Source organism: Capricornis sumatraensis, chromosome 7 (assembly GCF_032405125.1).
Source record: "Capricornis sumatraensis isolate serow.1 chromosome 7, serow.2, whole genome shotgun sequence".
Classification (NCBI taxonomy): Eukaryota; Metazoa; Chordata; class Mammalia; order Artiodactyla; family Bovidae; genus Capricornis; species Capricornis sumatraensis.
In genome coordinates, this window is record NC_091075.1 from 63,772,670 (window position 1) to 63,793,949 (window position 21,280).

At 37.3% G+C, this 21,280-nt stretch overlaps 1 protein-coding gene across 1 annotated transcript in view; it reads right to left on the bottom strand.

Moving 5' to 3' along the window:
• ATP8A1 (ATPase phospholipid transporting 8A1) overlaps positions 1–21,280 on the bottom strand; it is a 227,566-nt gene that overhangs the window by 117,161 nt on the left and 89,125 nt on the right. Inside the window, exons 17-21 of the mRNA XM_068974944.1 lie at positions 16,159–16,231; positions 12,828–12,933; positions 10,540–10,622; positions 6,280–6,329; positions 4,363–4,432 (exon numbers count right to left, since the gene is read on the bottom strand). Coding sequence (XP_068831045.1) covers positions 4,363–4,432; positions 6,280–6,329; positions 10,540–10,622; positions 12,828–12,933; positions 16,159–16,231 — 382 coding nt within the window. The remainder of the gene's footprint in view (positions 1–4,362; positions 4,433–6,279; positions 6,330–10,539; positions 10,623–12,827; positions 12,934–16,158; positions 16,232–21,280) is intronic.

Here is a 21,280-nt window from a genome sequence, read left to right on the forward strand (position 1 = left end):
TCTAATGGGGTTGGTGTCCACAAAGGAACAGACTCTGAGAAACACATGTTAAATGCATGGAGCAAGCTGGTGGCTATGGCAGGGAGGACATTGGACAAACTAAGCAATGCCTTACAGCTGAATATTTCTGATTGTGTCACTTCAGCTCTAAAAGTCAGTTAAAATTCAACATCCATTTATGATAAAAACTCTCCAGAAAGCAGGAATAGAAGGAACGTACCTCAACATAATAAAAGCTATATATGACAAACCCACAGCAAACATTATCCTCAATGGAGAAAAACTGAAAGCATTTCCCCTAAAGTCAGGAATAAGACAAGGGTGTCCACTTTCACCGCTACTATTCAACATAGTTCTGGAAGTTTTGGCTACAGCAATCAGAGCAGGAAAAGAAATAAAAGGAATCCAAATTGGAAAAGAAGAAGTAAAACTCTCACTGTTTGCAGACGACATGATCTTCTACATGGAAAACCGAAAGACTCCACCAGAAAATTACTAGAGCTCATCAATGAATATAGTAAAGTTGCAGGATATAAAATCAACACACAGAAATCCCTTGCTTTCCTATACACTAATAATGAGAAAGTAGAAAAAGAAATTAAGGAAACAATTCCATTCACCATTGCAACGAAAAGAATAAAATACTTAGGAATATATCTACCTAAAGAAACTAAAGACCTATATATAGAAAACTATAAAACACTGATGAAAGAAATCAAAGAGGACACTAATAGATGGAGAAATATACCATGTTCATGGATCGGAAGAATCAATATAGTGAAAATGAGTATACTACCCAAAGCAATTTACAAATTCAATGCAATCCCTATCAAGCTACCAGCCATATTTTTCACAGAACTAGAACAAATAATTTCAAGATTTGTATGGAAATACAAAAAACCTCGAATTGCCAAAGCAATCTTGAGAAAGAAGAATGGAACTGGAGGAATCAACTTGCCTGACTTCAGGCTCTACTACAAAGCCACAGTCATCAAAACAGTATGGTACTGGCACAAAGACAGACATATAGATCAATGGAACAAAATAGAAAGTCCAGAGATAAGTCCACACACATATGGACACCTTATCTTTGACAAAGGAGGCAAGAATATACAATGGAGTAAAGACAATCTCTTTAACAAGTGGTGCTGGGAAAACTGGTCAACCACTTGTAAAAGAATGAAACTAGATCACTTTCTAACATCGCACACAAAAATAAACTCAAAATGGATTAAAGATCTAAATGTAAGACCAGAAACTATAAAACTCCTAGAGGAGAACATCGGCAAAACACTCTCAGACATAAATCACAGCAGGATCCTCTATGATCCACCTCCCAGAATTCTGGAAATAAAAGCAAAAATAAACAAATGGGATCTAATTAAAATTAAAAGCTTCTGCACAACAAAGGAAACTATAAGCAAGGTGAAAAGACAGCCTTCTGAATGGGAGAAAATAATAGCAAATGAAGCAACTGACAAACAACTAATCTCAAAAATATACAAGCAACTTATGCAGCTCAATTCCAGAAAAATAAATGACCCAATCAAAAAATGGGCCAAAGAACTAAATAGACATTTCTCCAAAGAAGACATACAGATGGCTAACAAACACATGAAAAGATGCTCAACATCACTCATTATCAGAGAAATGCAAATCAAAACCACAATGAGGTACCACTTCACACCAGTCAGAATGGCTGCGATCCAAAAATCTGCAAGCAATAAATGCTGGAGAGGGTGTGGAGAAAAGGGAACCCTCCTACACTGTTGGTGGGAATGCAAACTAGTACAGCCACTATGGAGAACAGTGTGGAGATTGCAAATAGAACTACCTTATGACCCAGCAATCCCACTGCTGGGCATACACACAGAGGAAACCAGAACTGAAAGAGACACATGTACCCCAATGTTCATCGCAGCACTGTTTATAAGAGCCAGGACATGGAAACAACCTAGATGTCCATCAGCAGATGAATGGATAAGAAAGCTGTGGTACATATACACAATGGAGTATTACTCAGCTGTTAAAAAGAATTCATTTGAATCAGTTCTGATGAGATGGATGAAACTGGAGCCGATTATACAGAGTGAAATAAGCCAGAAAGAAAAACACCAATACAGTATACTAACACATATATATGGAATTTAGAAAGATGGCAATGATGACCCTGTATGCAAGACCGGAAAAAAGACTCAGCTGTGTATAATGGACTTTGGACTCAGAGGGAGAGGGAGAGGGTGGGATGATTTTGGAGAATGGCATTCTATCATGTAAGAATTGAATCGCCAGTCTATGTCTGACGCAGGATACAGCATGCTTGGGGTTGGTGCATGGGGATGACCCAGAGAGATGTTATGGGGAGGGAGGTGGGAGGGGGGTTCACGTTTGGGAACACATGTAAGAATTAAAGATTTTAAAATTTAAAAAAAAATTAAAAAAAAAAAACTTAACAAATCCAAAAAATAAAAAAAAAATACTTGGTCTGTAAAATTAAATTACTGGATTATCTTTAAAGTCCCTTTCAGCTTTAACTTGAGGCATCACTGCATGTCTCTAATTTTTGCCCCGTTATAAATGGCCTATTGTTCCTTTAGTTATTCTTTAGCTTGGGTTTAATGTTTTAAGAATTTTAGTATTTGGCCTTCATGGTTTTATTAGACCAGGAAAAAATAAATCATTTACCTCCAATTACTTTCTCAGTGGTATTACCCATTTTGGGGTCTCGAGTCTCAGGGCTGAGTTGGAAGCAGACTAGTGAGGTATGATTTAGAACCCTTGAGAGAAACAGAGCTTAGTGACCTCAGAACAGATGCAATATTCCAGGCTCCAATTATGAATTTCTTTTCATTTCTCAGTGGTGAAATGGGAAGCGGGCAAAGCAAAAGGAAATGATAATTTCCCCTCATGGGTCCTTTCTGAGAATGAGAGTTCTGTGTAACTTACAAACTCTATTTTTTCCCAGAGGTTAGTGAAATTTTCAGTGAAATTAAAATAGGCCATTTAAACACTAAGAAAATACTAAAAAATTAAAATCATGAAGACAAAAGTGATGAGTAATAAATAAGGCTAGGGAGATTAATCTCTCAAGGTAATTAAGCATTCTAGTGGAAGAAACTGACGGTCAGACTAGGGGAATTTTCTACCTTCTCTGCAGTATCAAGGAAAGCAGGGGGCAGAATGTGGCCTTCTGCATGGACTGTAATGTGTTAGTCTCTCAGTCATGTCTGACTCTTTGCAACCTGATGGACAGGCTGCTAGAGCTTATTTCATTGGTTGATATTTTCCCCTAAATGTATTTATGATTTCTAATTTATCTTACATGTAACCCATTCTCCCCTCCCTCAAATTTCTTTTTGATTAAAAATAACTGTCATTTTTTATCATGTTGAGCTCTAACATCCTCTGTTAGAACAGTTTATCCAAATGATTTCACCTGGAGCGAGTTCACCCTACAGTTGTTTACGTGCTTGTTCAACAACCAAAGAAACTCTAAAACTAAATTCATGAGACGTCATGAAATTATTCTCTTCCAATCTTTTAAAACCAAGGCATTAAAAAATTATGTTCTGAAGCATTAAAACCAAGGTATTGAAAAACATTCTCAACAGGAATTTAAATAATAAGCTTGGGCTTCTAAACAAGTTCATCTTTCACTGTTGACTACATTCAAAATTGGAAAGTTCTAAGTTTGTAAGTTACCTGATTGCTCCAAGTATACACTATGTAGACTGAAAGGATAAATCTGAAGGGAAATATTAACTAATTTCAAGAATAAAAAAAGGCCCTGGAGAGTAGACTTATTTTTCCATGAGCATAAACATATTTTAACTAGGGAAATTCAGTTAGAATGACAAATTACTGTCCTGTCAATAAAACCTGCCAAATACAAAAGCCAACCAATAGTTAGAAATGCTGTTATAAGTAAAACAATGCAAATACAATACAAATGGTAATCACCACATGAAGAAATTACAGCAATAACTGCAATCCATTCCCCCCACCATTTCTATGGCCTTTAAAAAATCAGATTCAAATTGGTATAGGTTGCTACATTTCTAATTTAATTTTAAAATATTTTCTGTATTATTGTCTTCTAAAATATTTATAATATATAAACCTCAAAAAACTGAATTATATAAATAACCTCGGCCAAACTTTTTCAAAGCACCCAATTTACCCAGAAGGAATTCTGAATTTCACCAGAAGAGGCTGAACACTATTACTATAAAACACCTCCAAAAGTGGATGTCAGCAACTTCAGGCTAAACATCTGTGTTACATTTCCATAGCAGAATGTTTAACATATACATTATAAACCATCATAAATCAAAATCATAAAAGACAAAAATACAAACTTACAGCTCCTTTGCAGTAAAGTCGTAACTTCCCGGATGGAGTGCGAACGATCACTGACATTCTTTTTCTAGCGCTGAAAGAAAGGTTTTCCACAATGTGTCACCATAGTGAGAAGACGCATCTATATGTTTGTCATGTCTCACATATTTTAATGCTCACACTGAAAAAATAAACTTGACCAAGTTATGAGGCTGATCCCTCCACATACACAAACCATTGCCTGAGTGTGTAGCTGAGTGCCTTTGAAAGTCACATTATGTGTTTTAAGATATGTGGGTACCATCTGCTGCCCTAAAGGAATAATTTACCAAGTAGCTCCCAAGAAACCTGCAAGAGTTAATACCCACCAGGGCAGAGAGAGAAGAGTTCTGGTTCAATGTTTTCAGATTTAGAAAATATTTAAGCCAGAACCTTTTATGATGAATTATTAAAAAGAGAAATGATAATCAATTTTAAGTATACATCCAAACAAAAGGCATATACTAGCACTTTAAAAACTTACTTAAGCCTTCACAACTATCATTTTTTAATTACTAGCAAACCACTGGCATCATTTAAAACACCTAATTCATATTACAAACTCTAGTTAATGAGCACAAACAGCTTAACATTGTGTTGGCGATACAGACTGATAAAAGTTCTTAGGCAAACATACACCTCTTTCAATGGATTAGCAAAGAGACTACAAGTTAACAAGGAACAGAATAAGCACGTATGGCATTGCACAGGATAAGCCTCACTTGGAATCAAGTATGCATAAGCATTCTCTCCAGAAATAAGGGGCAAAAAAGACTTCTCTAGTGTCAGTGCCTATTCATGTTACCTTATAACGTTCTGCAGCTAAAAAACGGAGATGAATCCAATACAGTAGTTAGATATAGTGTAGCTGCCTTTAGAAACGTCTTGGACTGTTTAGCCCTCTCTTTCTCCATCTTTTATTTCCGCTGCACCAGTGTCTCTGCTCATCCCTGTGCTCTAGGATTGGGCCCCCTTCGTAACGTCTCTGTAGTCTACCTCAGCCCTTCCTGATTCATGTTTCTCCTAATCCAGCTTCGATGGCCTGGTCCCTGGTTTATCAACTTCCTTGCTCTTTTCTTCTCCTGACAAAACTCCCAAATCACGGGTGAACAGGAATGCCTTCTGTGGTCCAGCAGAGTAAGTGGACACTGCTGGCGAAAAGCCGCCCTGTCACAGGTTAGTAAATACCTGGCCCCAGGGTCACAGGGTGCTCCACACTGCCTCGTCACCTACATTTCTCTAATGAGCCTGCTCCCATCTCCTCACAGGACCATGAGCATTCTCTTATAGTCTCTCCATTCCTCGAGTCTCCAATATGCCCGTCACTCCAGATGCAGGATTTCTGCAATCACTTGGATGGAAGCTTCCAACAAGAAATTCCTATTCATTTGGCCACGAACAGCTGCACGTTTATCCACTGTGGACCACCCCTTCTGTCTCTATTCCTACTATATGGAAACTCGTTTTATACCTAACAAAGAGATGAATGTGAGTTTCTGAAATCCCTATGACAATTAGATGTTATAATGAGCACATAATTAGAATGGCAAGTTCCTGACTCTGATTCATTTTAATTCTACATAAATCTTGGTGCCCCTAAGCATAATGTTTTCTGATTCACTACCCGGGCCTGTACCCTACCGTTGTGATGCAGATTGTTATGTTCAGAAATATCATTACACTGCCTCTAGAAGACATGCCTTACAAGTCTCTGAAGAGAACAGTTTATGATTTTCTTACAAATGACAATTAAAAATTCTATTGAATATTTTAACTTAATATTGGGTCTAAATAAATTTATTTAAATAAAATAAATCACACTTTCTTCTTATTTAAAAGGGAAAAAGTTTAAATGGAGGGAAATGTATGACATGCACACAAACCACAGAGCAGATGTTTTACCTGGTAAACTCCAAGACATTGAGCAATTCATATCTTTCTTCCTGCCCCAGCTGTGAAGAAAAGGAAAATATGATTATATACAGTAAGAAGTAGCTTTGGCTCCTTGGAAATAAACTCCAGTCATGAAGTTTTAATGTAAAAAATGTCATCACTAATTGTCCTTTCTAAAATACATCACCCTTAATTGAATTTACTAACTTTTCAGGTTAAGATGGAAGATTGAACAAACGCAATTACTATCCATCATTTCCAAAGCCCCACCAAAACTACAAAAAAAAAAAAGAAAGAAAGAAACTTACAATGGCAGGAAAATATGAAAAGAGAAAATGGCATTAAAAATTTGGAAGCTAGAAAACAGATAAGTGAGATATGCTTACTTAGCAGATGCAAGAAGTAGCAAATGCTATTATATACACAGTGGTAATGGGGAAAAGGTGAGAACCAGCCTGACCTGTATTGAATAATCCCTAAAAGGCCTAGGGAAGAGGAATAACAGGTAGTTCTAGAACTGGAAGGTAAAGGAGCGCCCTAAATGGGATGACTAGGGAAAGAGCTGCTGTTCTGGGTACTGGCTCTTCCTGCACACTGGCGGAAGACCTGAGGCTCTGCTCTATAAAGTTTCTTTTTTCTAGAAGTTGGCACACTTGAAGATATAGTATTATTGTATTTGTACTAAAGCCTAGAGCCCAATACCACAACCTACTTGGCCCCCTACATTCTGGCAACCAGATCTTTCCTGGCAGAAGGGTGGAAGACTGTTCTCTCGGGAATCTATAAGTCCAGGTTGAGTCCTAAAGGTACAGACAACCATGATTTCCCAAACAAATCCCACCAGACCACCACACAGTGAAGCCCAATGTTGACAAATACCCTCTTAGAACTGCCATATCAGATTGCAAATTCTTTACTCTTAACCATAAGAAAACCAAAGATGAACAGATATCCAAGGACAGCTATTATCATGGATCACAGATACCCAAAACAAACAGATAAGAGCAATTTGGAAGAAAGAGAATTCCAAAAGAAAACACTGGTGTCGGCCTGGGCTTCCTGACGGGCACAAAGGGCTGGTCGACAGGTCCCAGATCCCTCTTCACTCCATTTCCACACCAGGATGAGGTGTTTTGTCATATGCTTTCTTGTGGGGCATTTTCTGTTGTATCATTGGAACTGGATGGGTGTGGATTCCTGGAGGCATAAAACCTTCTGCAGTGTTTTACACCCTTGGAAATATTGCTAGATCCACCAGTAAATGCTTGTTAATGGGACCCATGAAAAAACAAAGACAATGTCTGAGATGAAAAGCTGCCTGTAACAATGGTTATGCTTCTGTGAGTAACATTCACATACTGTGCTCTCTTTGGTGGCACAGGAGGAGACTGGCCTTATTTCTCTGCATATTGCAGCTCTCATCAAAGATCGTGCATAGCCTATTACGCATCCCATATGCAAGTGGTGCAGTAATTAAATGCTCTTTTCTCCTAAGTAGAGAATGAGAAACTCCGGAAAAGAATATGTGAAAGTTGATGTTTAATTTTTGGTGAAGTATGCTTCTCCCAGTGCAATAATCAAAACAACTATAATGACAGCTTAATACCATTTTATGTTCCAATAAAATGATATGCTTATTTAAACTCTCTATAACTTTTTAAAAAATGAAAACATAAAAAAGAAAACTATCATTTTTCCTTTCAGAGAAGTAACATAAGTACACCTATGAAGGAAGAACAGGATACTATTAAAAAAAGAAATATTGAGAAAACAATAAAAGCTTCTGGAAGCTAAAACATGTAATATCAGAAACAAAAAGAAAATCAATGGAAGTCTAAGAAGAGAAAAGAGGAAAACTTCCAAAAAGTAGAACAAGAAGGCAAAAACACGAAAAGCAGGACAGAAAAGTTAAAAGATGTGCTCAGGAATTCTAAAAAGAGAGAGCAGAGAAAAAAGCAAAAGAAAAATGAACAGACTCATTCAAGAGAAATTTCCAGAATGGAAGGATGTAGATTTCCAAATGGAAAAGTGTCCACTCAGTGCTCAGTACAGTGAGTTAAAATATTCTCACTGTGGTACATGGTTGTGAAATTTCAGAATTCTTGGGATAAAGGAGATCTCGCAAACTTCTTGAGGGAGGCCGTGGGCAAGTCACAAAAACTAGAGTCCCAGTGGCTTCTGACTTCTCAATTAGGCATACAGGAAGCCAGGCAATAAAAATTCCTCAGGAAACTGATTCCCAGCCTGGAATTCTCTATTCAGCAGGACCACCAAGTAAGTATAAAGGTCAGATAAAAATGTTTATGCTTACAAGGGCTAAACAACAAGTAATTTCCCATGCGCCTTTTCTCAAGAAGCCAATAAAGAAAGTTCTCCACAAAAACAAGCACAGGGCAGGAACAAGGAAGACACGGGACTCAGGAAACAGAAGATCTAACACAGGAGAGAGTTAAGGAAAGTCCCCAGGGAGACAGGAAAGCGCTTCCTCTCGAGAACCACGAGTGAGACTGAGCTGGGCACCAGGGCAGCGTGGAGCCCTGAGTCAGGAGCTGGGCTTGTTGAGGGCTGTCACTACTGTGACTTCTGCTTCTGTGACACCTTTTCTGAAATGGACAGAAAACATGTTCTATCAATGACAGGTTCTAAGAAAGAAGTTTTGACTTACAGGAAATAGCAAGTCCAAAACAGGAGACAATCAAAAGGCATTCCAAGTGCCATAGAAGCTGACCTCTGAATAAAACTGGCCCAGAGTAAGGAGAACAGGGGCAGGGTGGGGTGGTGGGTGTTTCAGGAGGAACGTCTCAAGGGAAAGAGTGCGACTGCCCACTGGCCAGATTATCTGGTGTAATTGTACTGATAAAAGTGCACTAAGAAGTTATGAAACAATTAGAACAATTAGTAATAGGTAGAAAGAAAATGCTGCACTTGGAAAAAACATAAGAGATTTATTTTTAAGAGTTAAAGAAAAAAAATTATTTTCAGGAGATAATTTTGTATCTGAAAACACAAAATTAAAAACAAAGAAAATAAATACTGAATAAAACAATGTTTTGCTAGGAATATCAATACAGGCATAATAACATAAACACTAAATAAAAATGCTTAATGAGATATAATTTATATACAATACTGTACATAGAGCTTAAATATGTAGTTCAATGAAAATTCTATGGTTTGATAAAGGTATACTTGGTGTAACCACCACCCCAATCAAGACACAGAACATTTCCACTGTCCTATAAATTCCTTTGGCCCCTTTCCCAATCTCCCCCCTGATGTGGAGACAACCACTGCTCTGAATTCTAAGACCATAAGTCACTTTTTCCTGATCTCAACCTCGATATAAATGCAGAGTATGCAGCTGTCTGTGTCTGGCTTTTTTTTTCTTTTTTTCTCAGCCTGTTCCTGAGACTTATCAATGCTGGTAATGAATCAATCATTTTCCTCCTTTTTTATTGTTCAGCTAGTCCACTGTGTATCACAATTTGTCGATCCATCCTCCTAATGATGGACATTTGGTTTGTTTCTAGCTTTTGGCCACTCTGAATACAGCTGCTATGAACATACCACGAAACGTCTCTCTGCAGACACATGCTTTGACTTCTTCTGGGCAAGTATAAGCACAACTGCTCCATCAGGTACATGTTCACCTGAACTGGAAAACTCTAAAAGGTTTTCCAAAGGGGTTGCACCATCTTACACCTCTACTAGCAACATATAGGTGAGCCCCTTGCTCTCTAGTTTCATTAACATTAGGTGCTGCCATAATGTTTTTAATTTTACTTTTCTTGGTGGGTATGTTGCAGTGTCTCACTGAGACTTTAATTTGCATTTCCCTGATGATTAATGATGTGTTTTCATGTGTGCACTGGCCATCTGTATATCTTCTTTCGTGAAATGTTTGTTTCAATCTTTTGCCCATACAACATCTGGGTCCAAATACTTGTTTAACCAAGCATTGTAATATAATTATACTACTACTGGAAAGGGATGGTGAGTCAAGAGAAATAATCCCTCATTTAACATAACTGAATAGAAAGTCAGTAGATATGTCTAAAACTGAAGAATTGAAATATATTTCATTCATCAACACATTAAAAAAGGATGTATAAATGTCTGAAGAAACAGCTAAAAGAAGAGAAAAGTCATTGCTTCTGGAGAGAACTAGAGTAGGGAACCTCTGTTTTTATTATGAGCTTTTTGGTATTATTTTATCTTTGAAGCTTGCATAAGCATTGCTTTGATAAAAAAGAGAATTAAATAACTTACTGAATCTATAATCACTGAGTCAGGCGTTCTTCCAGTGAAAACAAAATTCAGCTGCTTGGCTGCTCTGACCAAGGCTCCCTCATCTGTTTTCGGCAAATAGAAAAAAGCAAATACATGGTGAAAAAATTTATCCCAAATATGAGAGTGAAAGAAAAGTGAAAGTGAAGTCTCTCAGTCATGTCCGACTCTTTGTGACCCCATGGACTGTAGCCTACCAAGCTCCTCCGCCCATGGGATTTTCCAGGCAAGAATACTGGAGTGGGTTGCCATTTCCTTCTCCAGGGGATCTTCCTGACCCAGGGATTGAACCTGGGTGTCCCGCACTGTAGGCAAACACTTTACCATCTGAGAGTAAGATATCCCAAAATATGAGACTAAGACGGCAATACAACAGTCTGCTTAACTTTAAAATGAATTAAAGCTCTTTTTATTCTGACTCCTGTTATTGAAATCCATTTCTTTTAAAATCATATGACAATGCCCAGGGTTTAAGTAGAATGATCTTCAGAATCTGAGACATGTATAGATCCCAGAGGCATATTCTTAAGGGCTAAGTCTCACTGTTAGCCAAGCAGACCTAAAAAGGATAACTTCAAAGTAGGTCTTGGTCCAGCATATTCTCCACAAAACTTTTCTTAAAATAAATGATGTGTATAAATGAGGAAACCCCATAATAGCAACAACATGGATAGACCATGAAGGCATCATGCTAAGAGAAAAAGTCAGACAGACAAAGAAAAATACTGTATGATCTCACTTATATGTGGAATCTAAAGAAAAAAGAGAAGAGAAACCCACCCCCCTCAAACTCGTATAAAAAGAGATCAGATGTGGTTATCAGAGGTGGAAGGGTGGTAAAGGGGAAGTGGAGAAAGGTGATCAAAAGCTACAAATTTCCATTATAACATAAATAAATAGTAGGGATACAGTGATGTATATCAATTATTTCCTAAATTGGAAAAAAACAAGTGGCACAAAAGTGCCTTCTTAAGTTTTATCCTTTTCCTCCTAAAATGCTGAATATAGGAAAATTATTAATAACACTATGAATATTGAGGGGTCAGATGGTAAAGCATCTACCTACAATGTGGGAGACCCAGGTTTGAACCCTGGGTTGGGAAGATCCCCTGGAGAAGGAAATGGCAACCCACTCCAGTACTCTTGCCTGGAAAATCCCGTGGACGGAAGAGCCTGGTAGGCTACAGTCTATTGGGTCGCAAAGAGTTAGACACGACTGAGCGGCTTCACTTGAAATGAACTGATGTTTCATTGTATTACATATTATTTACTCTTATCACCATGTTATATCAAAACTTTTTTGTTTTTGAGGGAAGGATGTGAGACAAAACATCCATACAGTGTCTGTCTTAATGATAAAGAGTGTATCTCATGGTTTTTAGGAATCTGGTATATTCTACAAGGTTGCAGGTGCTGGTTTGTAATACAGTTTAAAACAGGGAGAGGGGATAGTTAGGAAGTTTGAGACTGGTCTGTACACACTACTATGTTAAAAATGATAACCAACAGGGACCTAGTGAATAGCACATGGAACTCTGCTCAAAGTTATGTGGCAGCCTGGATGGGAGGAGAGTTTGGGGGAGAATGGATACATGCATATGTATGGCTGAGTCCTGCTGTCCGCCTGAAACTATCACAACATTGTTAATTGACTATACTCCAATACAAAATAAAGTTTTTTTTTTTTTTTTAAGGAAACTTATAAAAAAGTTCCCTAAAGTGTGTTCCTTCTTTCCTGAAATCTTAGTCATCAAATTGGCTATTTACCCAATTTTACACTGAAAATAAGTCTAAGTATGGAGTCTCTTCTCTAAGTGTAAAGCCCTTCTCAGTCAAGTAAATACACAGCAAACTCCTTGATTATCATTTCCAAAAGAAGAAAAGCTTATATTCTAAAATCAACACTATTCAGGGAAACGGATCTTCCTTTTCCTGCCAGCTTATGTGAAAAAGCAGCTTATGACCAATAGTTTTTTCTTAATTATTTATAAAGAAGGGAAAACTTACTATGCACAGATACCATTTTTTTTAACTTGTATGAATTTTGTTATTCAAATTTCCATGTAACATGTTATGTAACAAATATTAGTTATAGATTTTAAAATATATACAATTTTGAAAGCCAACGCTTCTAATTAGTAAATAACATTTTTAATCTGAAACTAAAGTGACTTGGTTGTTTTACTTCTTCAAATTAAAATTTTCCAAACAATCTCATATTTCAGAACAATTTTCAACCAAGAAATACATCACAATTGCTTCATTTGTACCTGGAGATGCTGCCTGGTAAATAATCTTATCACCTTCCCGCTCTGGTACTGCTGTGTGACACACGGCCATCATTGTAAGAAATTCACATATTATTGGTGCAGTGGGCTGTAAGAAATAAACACATATTTTAGAGCCTTTCATTTAACCATTATGACACAATGATAGTAGTATTACTTCATGTATATTTATTGAGTGCAACTGTTAAATATTGAGGGTGAAAGCCAAGAAATCACTATGAAGAAAAAATATTTTTCACTAAAATCCTTCATTTTTGGAACGTCTTCATTCCTTTTCTAACCATTTATATAAGGCCACTTTGTCTTGTTAAATAGAACAGGCACAGTGAAAAAGGCAGACGTGGTTGGATCCTGTTATCAGAGGACAAGAGAGGAATTCTAAAATGTTCATTTACCTAGTTCTAATTCCTGATCAGATTTAAATCTTAGGCATCTAATCTTACTGCGGGTTCCACTACTTTGGGTCGCGGTGATGATGGCAGAGGATTCCTATAGATGCTTTGGCTGCTCTTTCCAAAAACCACCACCATAACCTGACTAGTGTTCTACTAAATAAAAAAGGATTGACCGAGCAAGTCCTGTGTAGTTATGGCCTGAGGAAGACAGGATCCTTTCTGCAAGGAGTTTTTGAGTTTATAGGAGAATAACAACCAGATTTTTGAAATTAAACATCTTTTCTGGTTCCTGATGAAGAAAAGTGTCACTCGAATTAATAAAGGAAAAAAATTCCTCCATGCTCTTGGAACAAAAAACTAAAATGACTGGAAAGGTACATCAAAACATTATTTGAAAAAAACAAAACAAAACTGGTGTTCAGGCTAGAACAGCAGACAAATCAGACAAGGTCCCTGCTTCATGATGCTTTGACTTGTGGGAAAACAGAACATAGATAAACAGTACACAAGTATTATTTATTTATGGGCTTCCCTTGTGGCTCAGCTGGTAAAGAACCTGCCTGCAATGCGAAAGACCTGGGTTTGATCCCTGGGTTGGGAAGGTCCCCTGGAGAAGGGAACAGCTACCCACTCCAGTATTCTGGCCTGGAGAATTCCATGGACTGATAGTCCATGGGGTGTTGTCAAGAGTTGGCCACGACTGAGCAAATTTCACACTATTTATTTATACTGTGAAGAGGGTTACAAAGGATAAAATGTGTGAAAATCACACAATATTATTTGGGTCAGTTTGTGGTTATTTTCAAGACAATGTGATCTTTAAGCTGATGAAGTTTTAGCCTCATGAAGTACTGAGCACAGAGTTTTCCATCAAGCAGGAGTAACACATGACTGAAAAGGTCCTAAAGGAGGAAAGAATGAAGCATGTATGAGAAAATGAGAAAGCCAGTATAGTCGGAGGAAAAAGAAAGGGAGGGTAGGTCCAAGTGAGGTTGGTGACTTAGGCAGAGGTTGGATCACGCAGCTTTGTAAGTTGAGAGGGAAGCCAGAGAGTGGTTTTCAGCAGGGGTGTGTTGGGACTTAATTTCCACTGGCGTCATTCTAGCTGCCATGTGCAACAATGATGGGAAGGGGTGAAAATGGAAACCAGGAGAATGGTTAGGAGGCTGTTGTGGGATTTTACCTGGAGGATGCTGGTAGTCTTGACTGGGGCAGAGAAAGTGAGAATGAGGTGAAGAAGACATTTAGGACATGTTCTAGAAAGTCATGGGCTTCCCAGTGGTGCAGTAGTAAAGAATCTGCCTGTCAATTCAGGAGGCGCAGGTGATGCAGCTTTGATCCTGGATGGGGAAGATCCCCTGGAGGAGGAAGTGGCAACCCACTGCAATGTTCTTGCCTGGGAAATCCCATGGACAGAGGAACCAGACAGGCTACAGTCCATGGGGTCGCAAAGAGTTGGCCACAACTGTGCGACTGAGCACATGCACGCGTACACAAACACAAGAAAGTTGTATTGACAAGGGCTTAGTGAATGGACTGTGAAGAAGGCTGAGCACCGAAGAATCGATGCTTTTGAACTGTGGTGTTGGAGAAGACTCTTGAGAGTCCCTTGGACTCCAAGGAGATCCAACCAGTCCATTCTGAAGGAGATCAGCCCTGGGATTTCTTTGGAAGGAATGATGCTAAAGCTGAAACTTCAGTACTTTGCCCACCTCATGCAAAGAGTTGACTCATTGGAAAAAACTTTGATGCTGGGAGGGATTGGGGGCAGGAGGAGAAGGGGATGACTGAGGATGAGATGGCTGGATGGCATCACGGACTGGATGAACGCGAGTCTGAGTGAACTCCGGGAGTTGGTGATGGACAGGGAGGCCTGGCGTGCTGCGATTCATGGGGTCGCAAAGAGTCGGACACGACTGAGCTGAACTGAACTAGTGGTTCATTACAGATCTGGAGATGGAGAGAAGAGCGGTAACAAAGCAACCCTAAGCTCCTAGATGGAGTTATAGGATAGTTGATTGTGTAACTGAACCTGAGAGCACAGGAAGGAAGTGGTGGGTCTAGGTCTAGATTCTGTGATCTTGAAGCTCATGTTTTGTTGAAAGCGGAAATATCCACATGAATGCACTGCTAGGGCCCTGCAGGGGTGGCAAGGCCACCAGTGCTAGGAAGGGACTAGTTTTGGGGTGTTGAGCGTGAGTTCAAGTTTTGACACACTGAGCTTGAAGTGATTGTGAGAAGAAGTTGCGGATTTAAACCTAGGTGTGCTCAGTTGCATCTGACTCTTTACAGCCCCATGGAACTGCAGCCCTCCAGGCTTCTCTGCCCATGGAATTTTCCAGGCAAGAATACTGGAGAGTGTTGTCATTTTCTCCTCCAGGGGATGTTTCCGACCCAGGGATCGAACCCGAGTCTCTTATGTCTGCTGCACTGGCAGGCATTCTTTACCACTAGTGCCACTTGGGAAGCTCTTAAACTCCAGAAATCATATCCTTTGATCAGATGGAATTTTAGTAAGTATCAGTAACTTTATAAGTGGAATACTCACATTGGGTGGTAGATGTTTAAAGTTCTTATTGTATAGATTTAGTACTGGCCTATAATTTTGAGCAAGTAATTAACTTCTATAGATATTTTGAAATTGTTAACAATGAGTTCTTTCATGTAAATAGAGCTCTAAATTATGTAATATTTTTAAAAAGTAGAGTATCGATAAATAACAGTGTTAAAAGTAAATTTCTAAAAATCACAGATTTGTACTGGCCAAGTAAAAATAATTTAGAGACAACAGATTTTTATAATTATTAAAAATGATCATGAAAGTAAAAAATGGAATATATAAGCATGGAAGGTAATTCAGAGAAACACTCATTAGTTTTCATTTATTAATGAAAAGATAATGGTACTATGTTTCTTACATGATTATTTTGGAGGTTTTCCAGCAATGATGAATCACTAAATGTTTTTTCATCTCCAAACTGTGAGTTCTGCCTAAAGGGGAAAAAATGGAGCATATTTGATTCATTTATACAAGTCTGCGGATCTATCTGTAAGTTACTTTTAAAATAAATCATTATGCCTACAAACTCTTAATAAATTAAATCTAATAAATTAAGTATAATTTAGTCCACATTTCAAATAAGATATCACATATTTCATGATTGAATCATAAGATATTTTCAAACATTATAAAATGTGAAAGCCTTTTTCTGTGTTAATAAAAAATAGCATTTTACCGTTCATTTTCCTGGAGTAAAATTATGTCGTAGCCATATGAAGTTTAAAAAAAATTTAATTAAAAAAATGTAACAAAACTGCTAATATACATGGAATTGAATTTTTCTACTTTCATAATTTTTCCAAGGTTTAAAAATTGTGAGAATTAATGGAGTTATTATAAAAATAATACTTTAGCCATGAAAATTTATTTGAAGTAATATTATATGATTACCATATGAAACAAAAATATGAATAAACTGATTACACATTACATTAACATTTATCACTTACACATATCTTATATATTATGTACATGTTACTGTGTAAAGGAGAAAAAAGCCAGAAAAGTATATATGTGGTTTTGTGTTGTGGCTGTCTTCAGATCAGCAAACTTGAACTCCATATGAAACAAATCAAATGAGAATTGCCTCTATAATCTAGCTATTACTAATCTCATAGCCATGCAATTTAATATCAAAATGTTGAGATTCAAAGGAAGGACAAGGAACATTTAAGTGGAAATGTCAAATCCCAAGAGTATACTTATTACTGTTCAGTGAAAATATATAGATCTAAAGCTTTTGTGCACAGAAGGAAATTTCAGAAGTTGTTGAGGAAAAAATAATGTGTTCAGTATTAAACAGCTGTAATCCAAAAAGCTTTTAATCATAATTTTTACAGGTTACAAAGAGAATTATCAGTGCCAATGTGCCAAATATCAAGAGTTTCATATTTTAAAGCCAGCTGTTTGAAAGGAAGGAGAAATCATGGAAGAAAACAAAAGAATGTAAAATAATTTAACCTAAACCAGATCATAAATATATGTAAATATCTTTTTAACCATACACCATAAAAGGAAGCTAGAATTTTACAGTAAAATACATCTTTATTAATGTGCAACACTTTGATCTATTAATTCTCAATATTACAATGCACCTTTATTAGCACATAGATTAGAATTCTCAAAAATCATCATCACTAGGAAACAGAATGAACACCTTTTATTATTTTAATAATAAATAATTTATTTATAAAATAACAAATTAATATTTATTAATTAAAACTCTTCCTCTTCTTAGTTTTAAAGAAGAAAAGTCCAAGAACTTTTAAACAACTTATCAATTGGCAGGCAGAAAAAATTAACATACATTTCTCCTCTAAATATTATCATTCTCAAAAAGTTTATTATTCAGGGCTCTATAAAATCTCCCTATTATTTATAAAATGTATTCATTATTGGTTCTTAGTTATATTTTCCCACTTATTTGTTAGATAAATTGAAACGTCAAGGAATATTCACAGTAACATCTTGCATGTGGAGGTCTATCTTCCTTCTAAAGAATTCTGGACTAAACGCTTTTACAAATTTGAAGATGTGTCTTATTAATCTCACCAGTAATTCTTTCACTTCATAAATCACAGTTACCACAATTGATAAAACTTTCAAAATGTATTTATAACAAATAACACTAGATATGCAACTGAAATGTTTACACGGACACATCCTGCCCTTCATTCACCAGTGAAACCTTCTGACGTGGAAAATGCTAACTCTTCTCCCAGAAAGGAGCTTCCTTTCCAAGATCATAAAACCATTGGCATTTCATCTGCTAATTACACAGCTTGGTCTGGATAACTCAGACATGGTGTTCTCATCACCCTTGTCTGAAATCTCACAAAATGTTCACTTTTAGTAAAAGTAAACAGATAAAATTGGAAGCTCAAAAGTCATTTCAAAATAAGAACCAATAAATTGCTAGCTGACAAAGCTATTTGAATTTGCAAACATCTACATTCTGTTAAAACTTTCCATAGAGTTTTCAAGTGACAGTTTGCCTTATAAGGAGACAAAGAAATTATGGTGTTTTGCAAAAAGCAATAAGGCAGGGTGTGTAACAGTAAGATAAAGTGAAAAATGAGCAGTTAACCAACAGTGTCATATAATTTACTGCTTCTTGTAGGCTGATTTAAAGACTATGATACATTGCAAATAATTATTTCCTAATCATCCAAAAATGAAGAATCCTAATAGCAATAAAAAATGAGAAGATTCAGAATTTTATGGATAAACATAAATTACAATAAGTGTGTCCTGATCAGTATTAAGAACCAGAGAAGATCAAATTGCTAACATCCTTTGGATTATAGAAAAGGCAAGAGAGTTCCAGGAAAACATCTATTTCTGCTTTCTTGACTATGCCAAAGCTTTTCACTGTGTGGATCACAATAAAATGTGGAAAATTCTGAAAGAGATGGGCATACCAGACCACCTGACCTGCCTCTTGAGAAACCTATATGCAGGTCAGGAAGAAACAGTTAGAACTGGACATGGAACAACAGACTGATTCCAAACAGGAAAAGGAGTACGTCAAGGCTGTACCTTGTCACCCTGCTTGTTTAACTTACATTCAGGGTACATCATGAGAAACACTGGGCTGGAAGAAGCACAAGCTGGAATCAAGATTGCTGGGAGAAATATCAATAACCTCAGATATGCAGATGATAGCACCTTTATGGCAGACAGCAAAGAACCTAAAGGGCCTCTTGATGAAAGTGAAAAAGGAGAGTGAAAAAGCTGGCTTAAAGCTCAACATTCAGAAAACTAAGATCATGGCATCCGGTCCCATCACTTCAAGGCAAATAGATGGGGAACAGTGGAAACAGTGACAGACTATTTTTTTGGGCTCCAAAATCACTGCAGATGGTGACTGCAGCCATGAAATTAAAAGATGCTTGCTCCTTGGAAGCAAAGTTATGACTAACCTAGACAGCATATTGAAAAGCAGAGACATTAATTTGTCAACAAAGGTCTGTCTAGTCAAGCCTATGGTTTTTCCAGTAGTCATGTATGGATGTGAGAGTTGGACTATAAAGAAAGCTGAGTGCCGAAGAATTGATGCTTTTGAACTGTGGTGCTGGAGAAGACTCTTGAGAGTTCCTTGGACTGGAAGGAGATTCATCAAGTCCATCCTAAAGGAAATCATTCCTGAATATTCATTAGAAGGACTGATGGCTGAAGTTGAAATTCCAATACTTTGGCCACCTGATGCGAAGAGCTGACTCATTTGAAAAGACCATGATGCTGGGAAAGATTGAAGGCAGGAAGAGAAGGGGATGACAGAAGATGAGATGGTTGGATGGCATCACCGACTCAATGGACACAAATTTGAGTAAACACTGGGTGTTGGTGATGGACAGGGAGGCCTGGCATGCTGCAGTCCATGGGGTCACAAAGAGTCAGCCATGACTGAGCAACTGAACTGAACTGAACTGAATCAGCTAATGACAGTGTGGACTATGAAATCGTGTCAAATGAAGAGATAAGTAACAATTTTTATTTAACTTAAAAAAAAATTTAGGAGTAGAAAGGCCTAGTATTCAGAAAACAAATAGAAAATATGGTCTGCACAAAGCTAAAATACTTCTGCATAGCAAACACTATTACAAGCAAGTCAAAAGCGAAATGACAAACTGGGAAGAAAACTATTTACAACACATAAAATGGTTACTTTATTCAAAATGAAACATTAATTCACTCAAAATAAAAAGGGCTTATAGAAACTAACACTAAAAAGATCAACAATGCAATAGAACAATGAGCAGAGGATATAAACACTCAGTTCACAAAGAAGAAATAGAAGTGGTTTTAAATATACATTCAATCTTATTGCATGATGAGAGAAATGAGATTTAAATTTATCAATGTGGCAGAAATAGTTTGACAACTCTGCTGCTATAATCTTGGAAAAACAGTTAAACCATCTATCACTGATGAGAATAAAAATTGGTACAATTTCTAAAAAGGAATATTGGCAATGAAAGTGAAAGTCTCTCAGCTGTGTCTGACTCTTTGTGAGCCCATGGATACAGTCCATGGGATTCTCCAGGCCAGATTACTGGAGTGGGTAGCCGTTCCCTTCTCCAGGGGGAATCTGCCAAACCCAGGGGTAGAATCCAGGTCTCCCACATTGAAGGCGGATTCCTTACCAGCTGAGCCACAAGGGAAGCCCAAGAATACTGGGGTGGGTAGCCTATCCCTTCTCTAGCTGATCTTCCCGACCCAGGAATCGAACTGGAGTCTCCTGCATTGCAGGCAGATTCTTTACCAACTGAGCTATCAGGGAAGACCCTGATATTGGCAATATCTAACAAAAATTTAAAATCAGTATAATCCTTTGAGATCCAGAAATACCAGTTTTTGGAATTTCAGTCTATTCTATACTTACACTGTCTGGTGCAAAATGCTGTATGTACAAATTCATTCTTTGCAGCACATTTTTAACAGCAAAAGGTTAGAACTAATCCACAGTCTAGGACGGCTGCTTAAAAAGACTATGGTACATCCATATAATAATAATGGAACACTATACAAAAAATAGAAGGCTGTCCACGGAATATGGACAAATCTTAAAGATGTATAGTCAAATGAAAAGCTGGTACCAAAGTGTGTACAATTGGTTTCACTTTTGGTAAAAATGAGAAAGAAAATATATGCACACATAGTAGAATAGATCTGGAGAAATAAACCTGGAATTGACTGCCTTCAGGCGGGGAAATGGGGGGTCAGAGATAGGGAAGAGATGTGTTACTGCATTACGAACTTAAATAAAATTTAAAGATTAAAAACCAGAACAAATCCAATTATGAGCTGAAACATACATTCTACAAACAAACTCAATGTATAGATTATGTACACACAGATGCTACACACGTGCATATATGGGAAGACAAAGGCAGTGTGACTGAAAACACTGCTTTCTGAATGGATTTGTACCTTCTGGTTTTGAAGAGTGCTACTGTTTCAAATCAAACTTCCTAAAA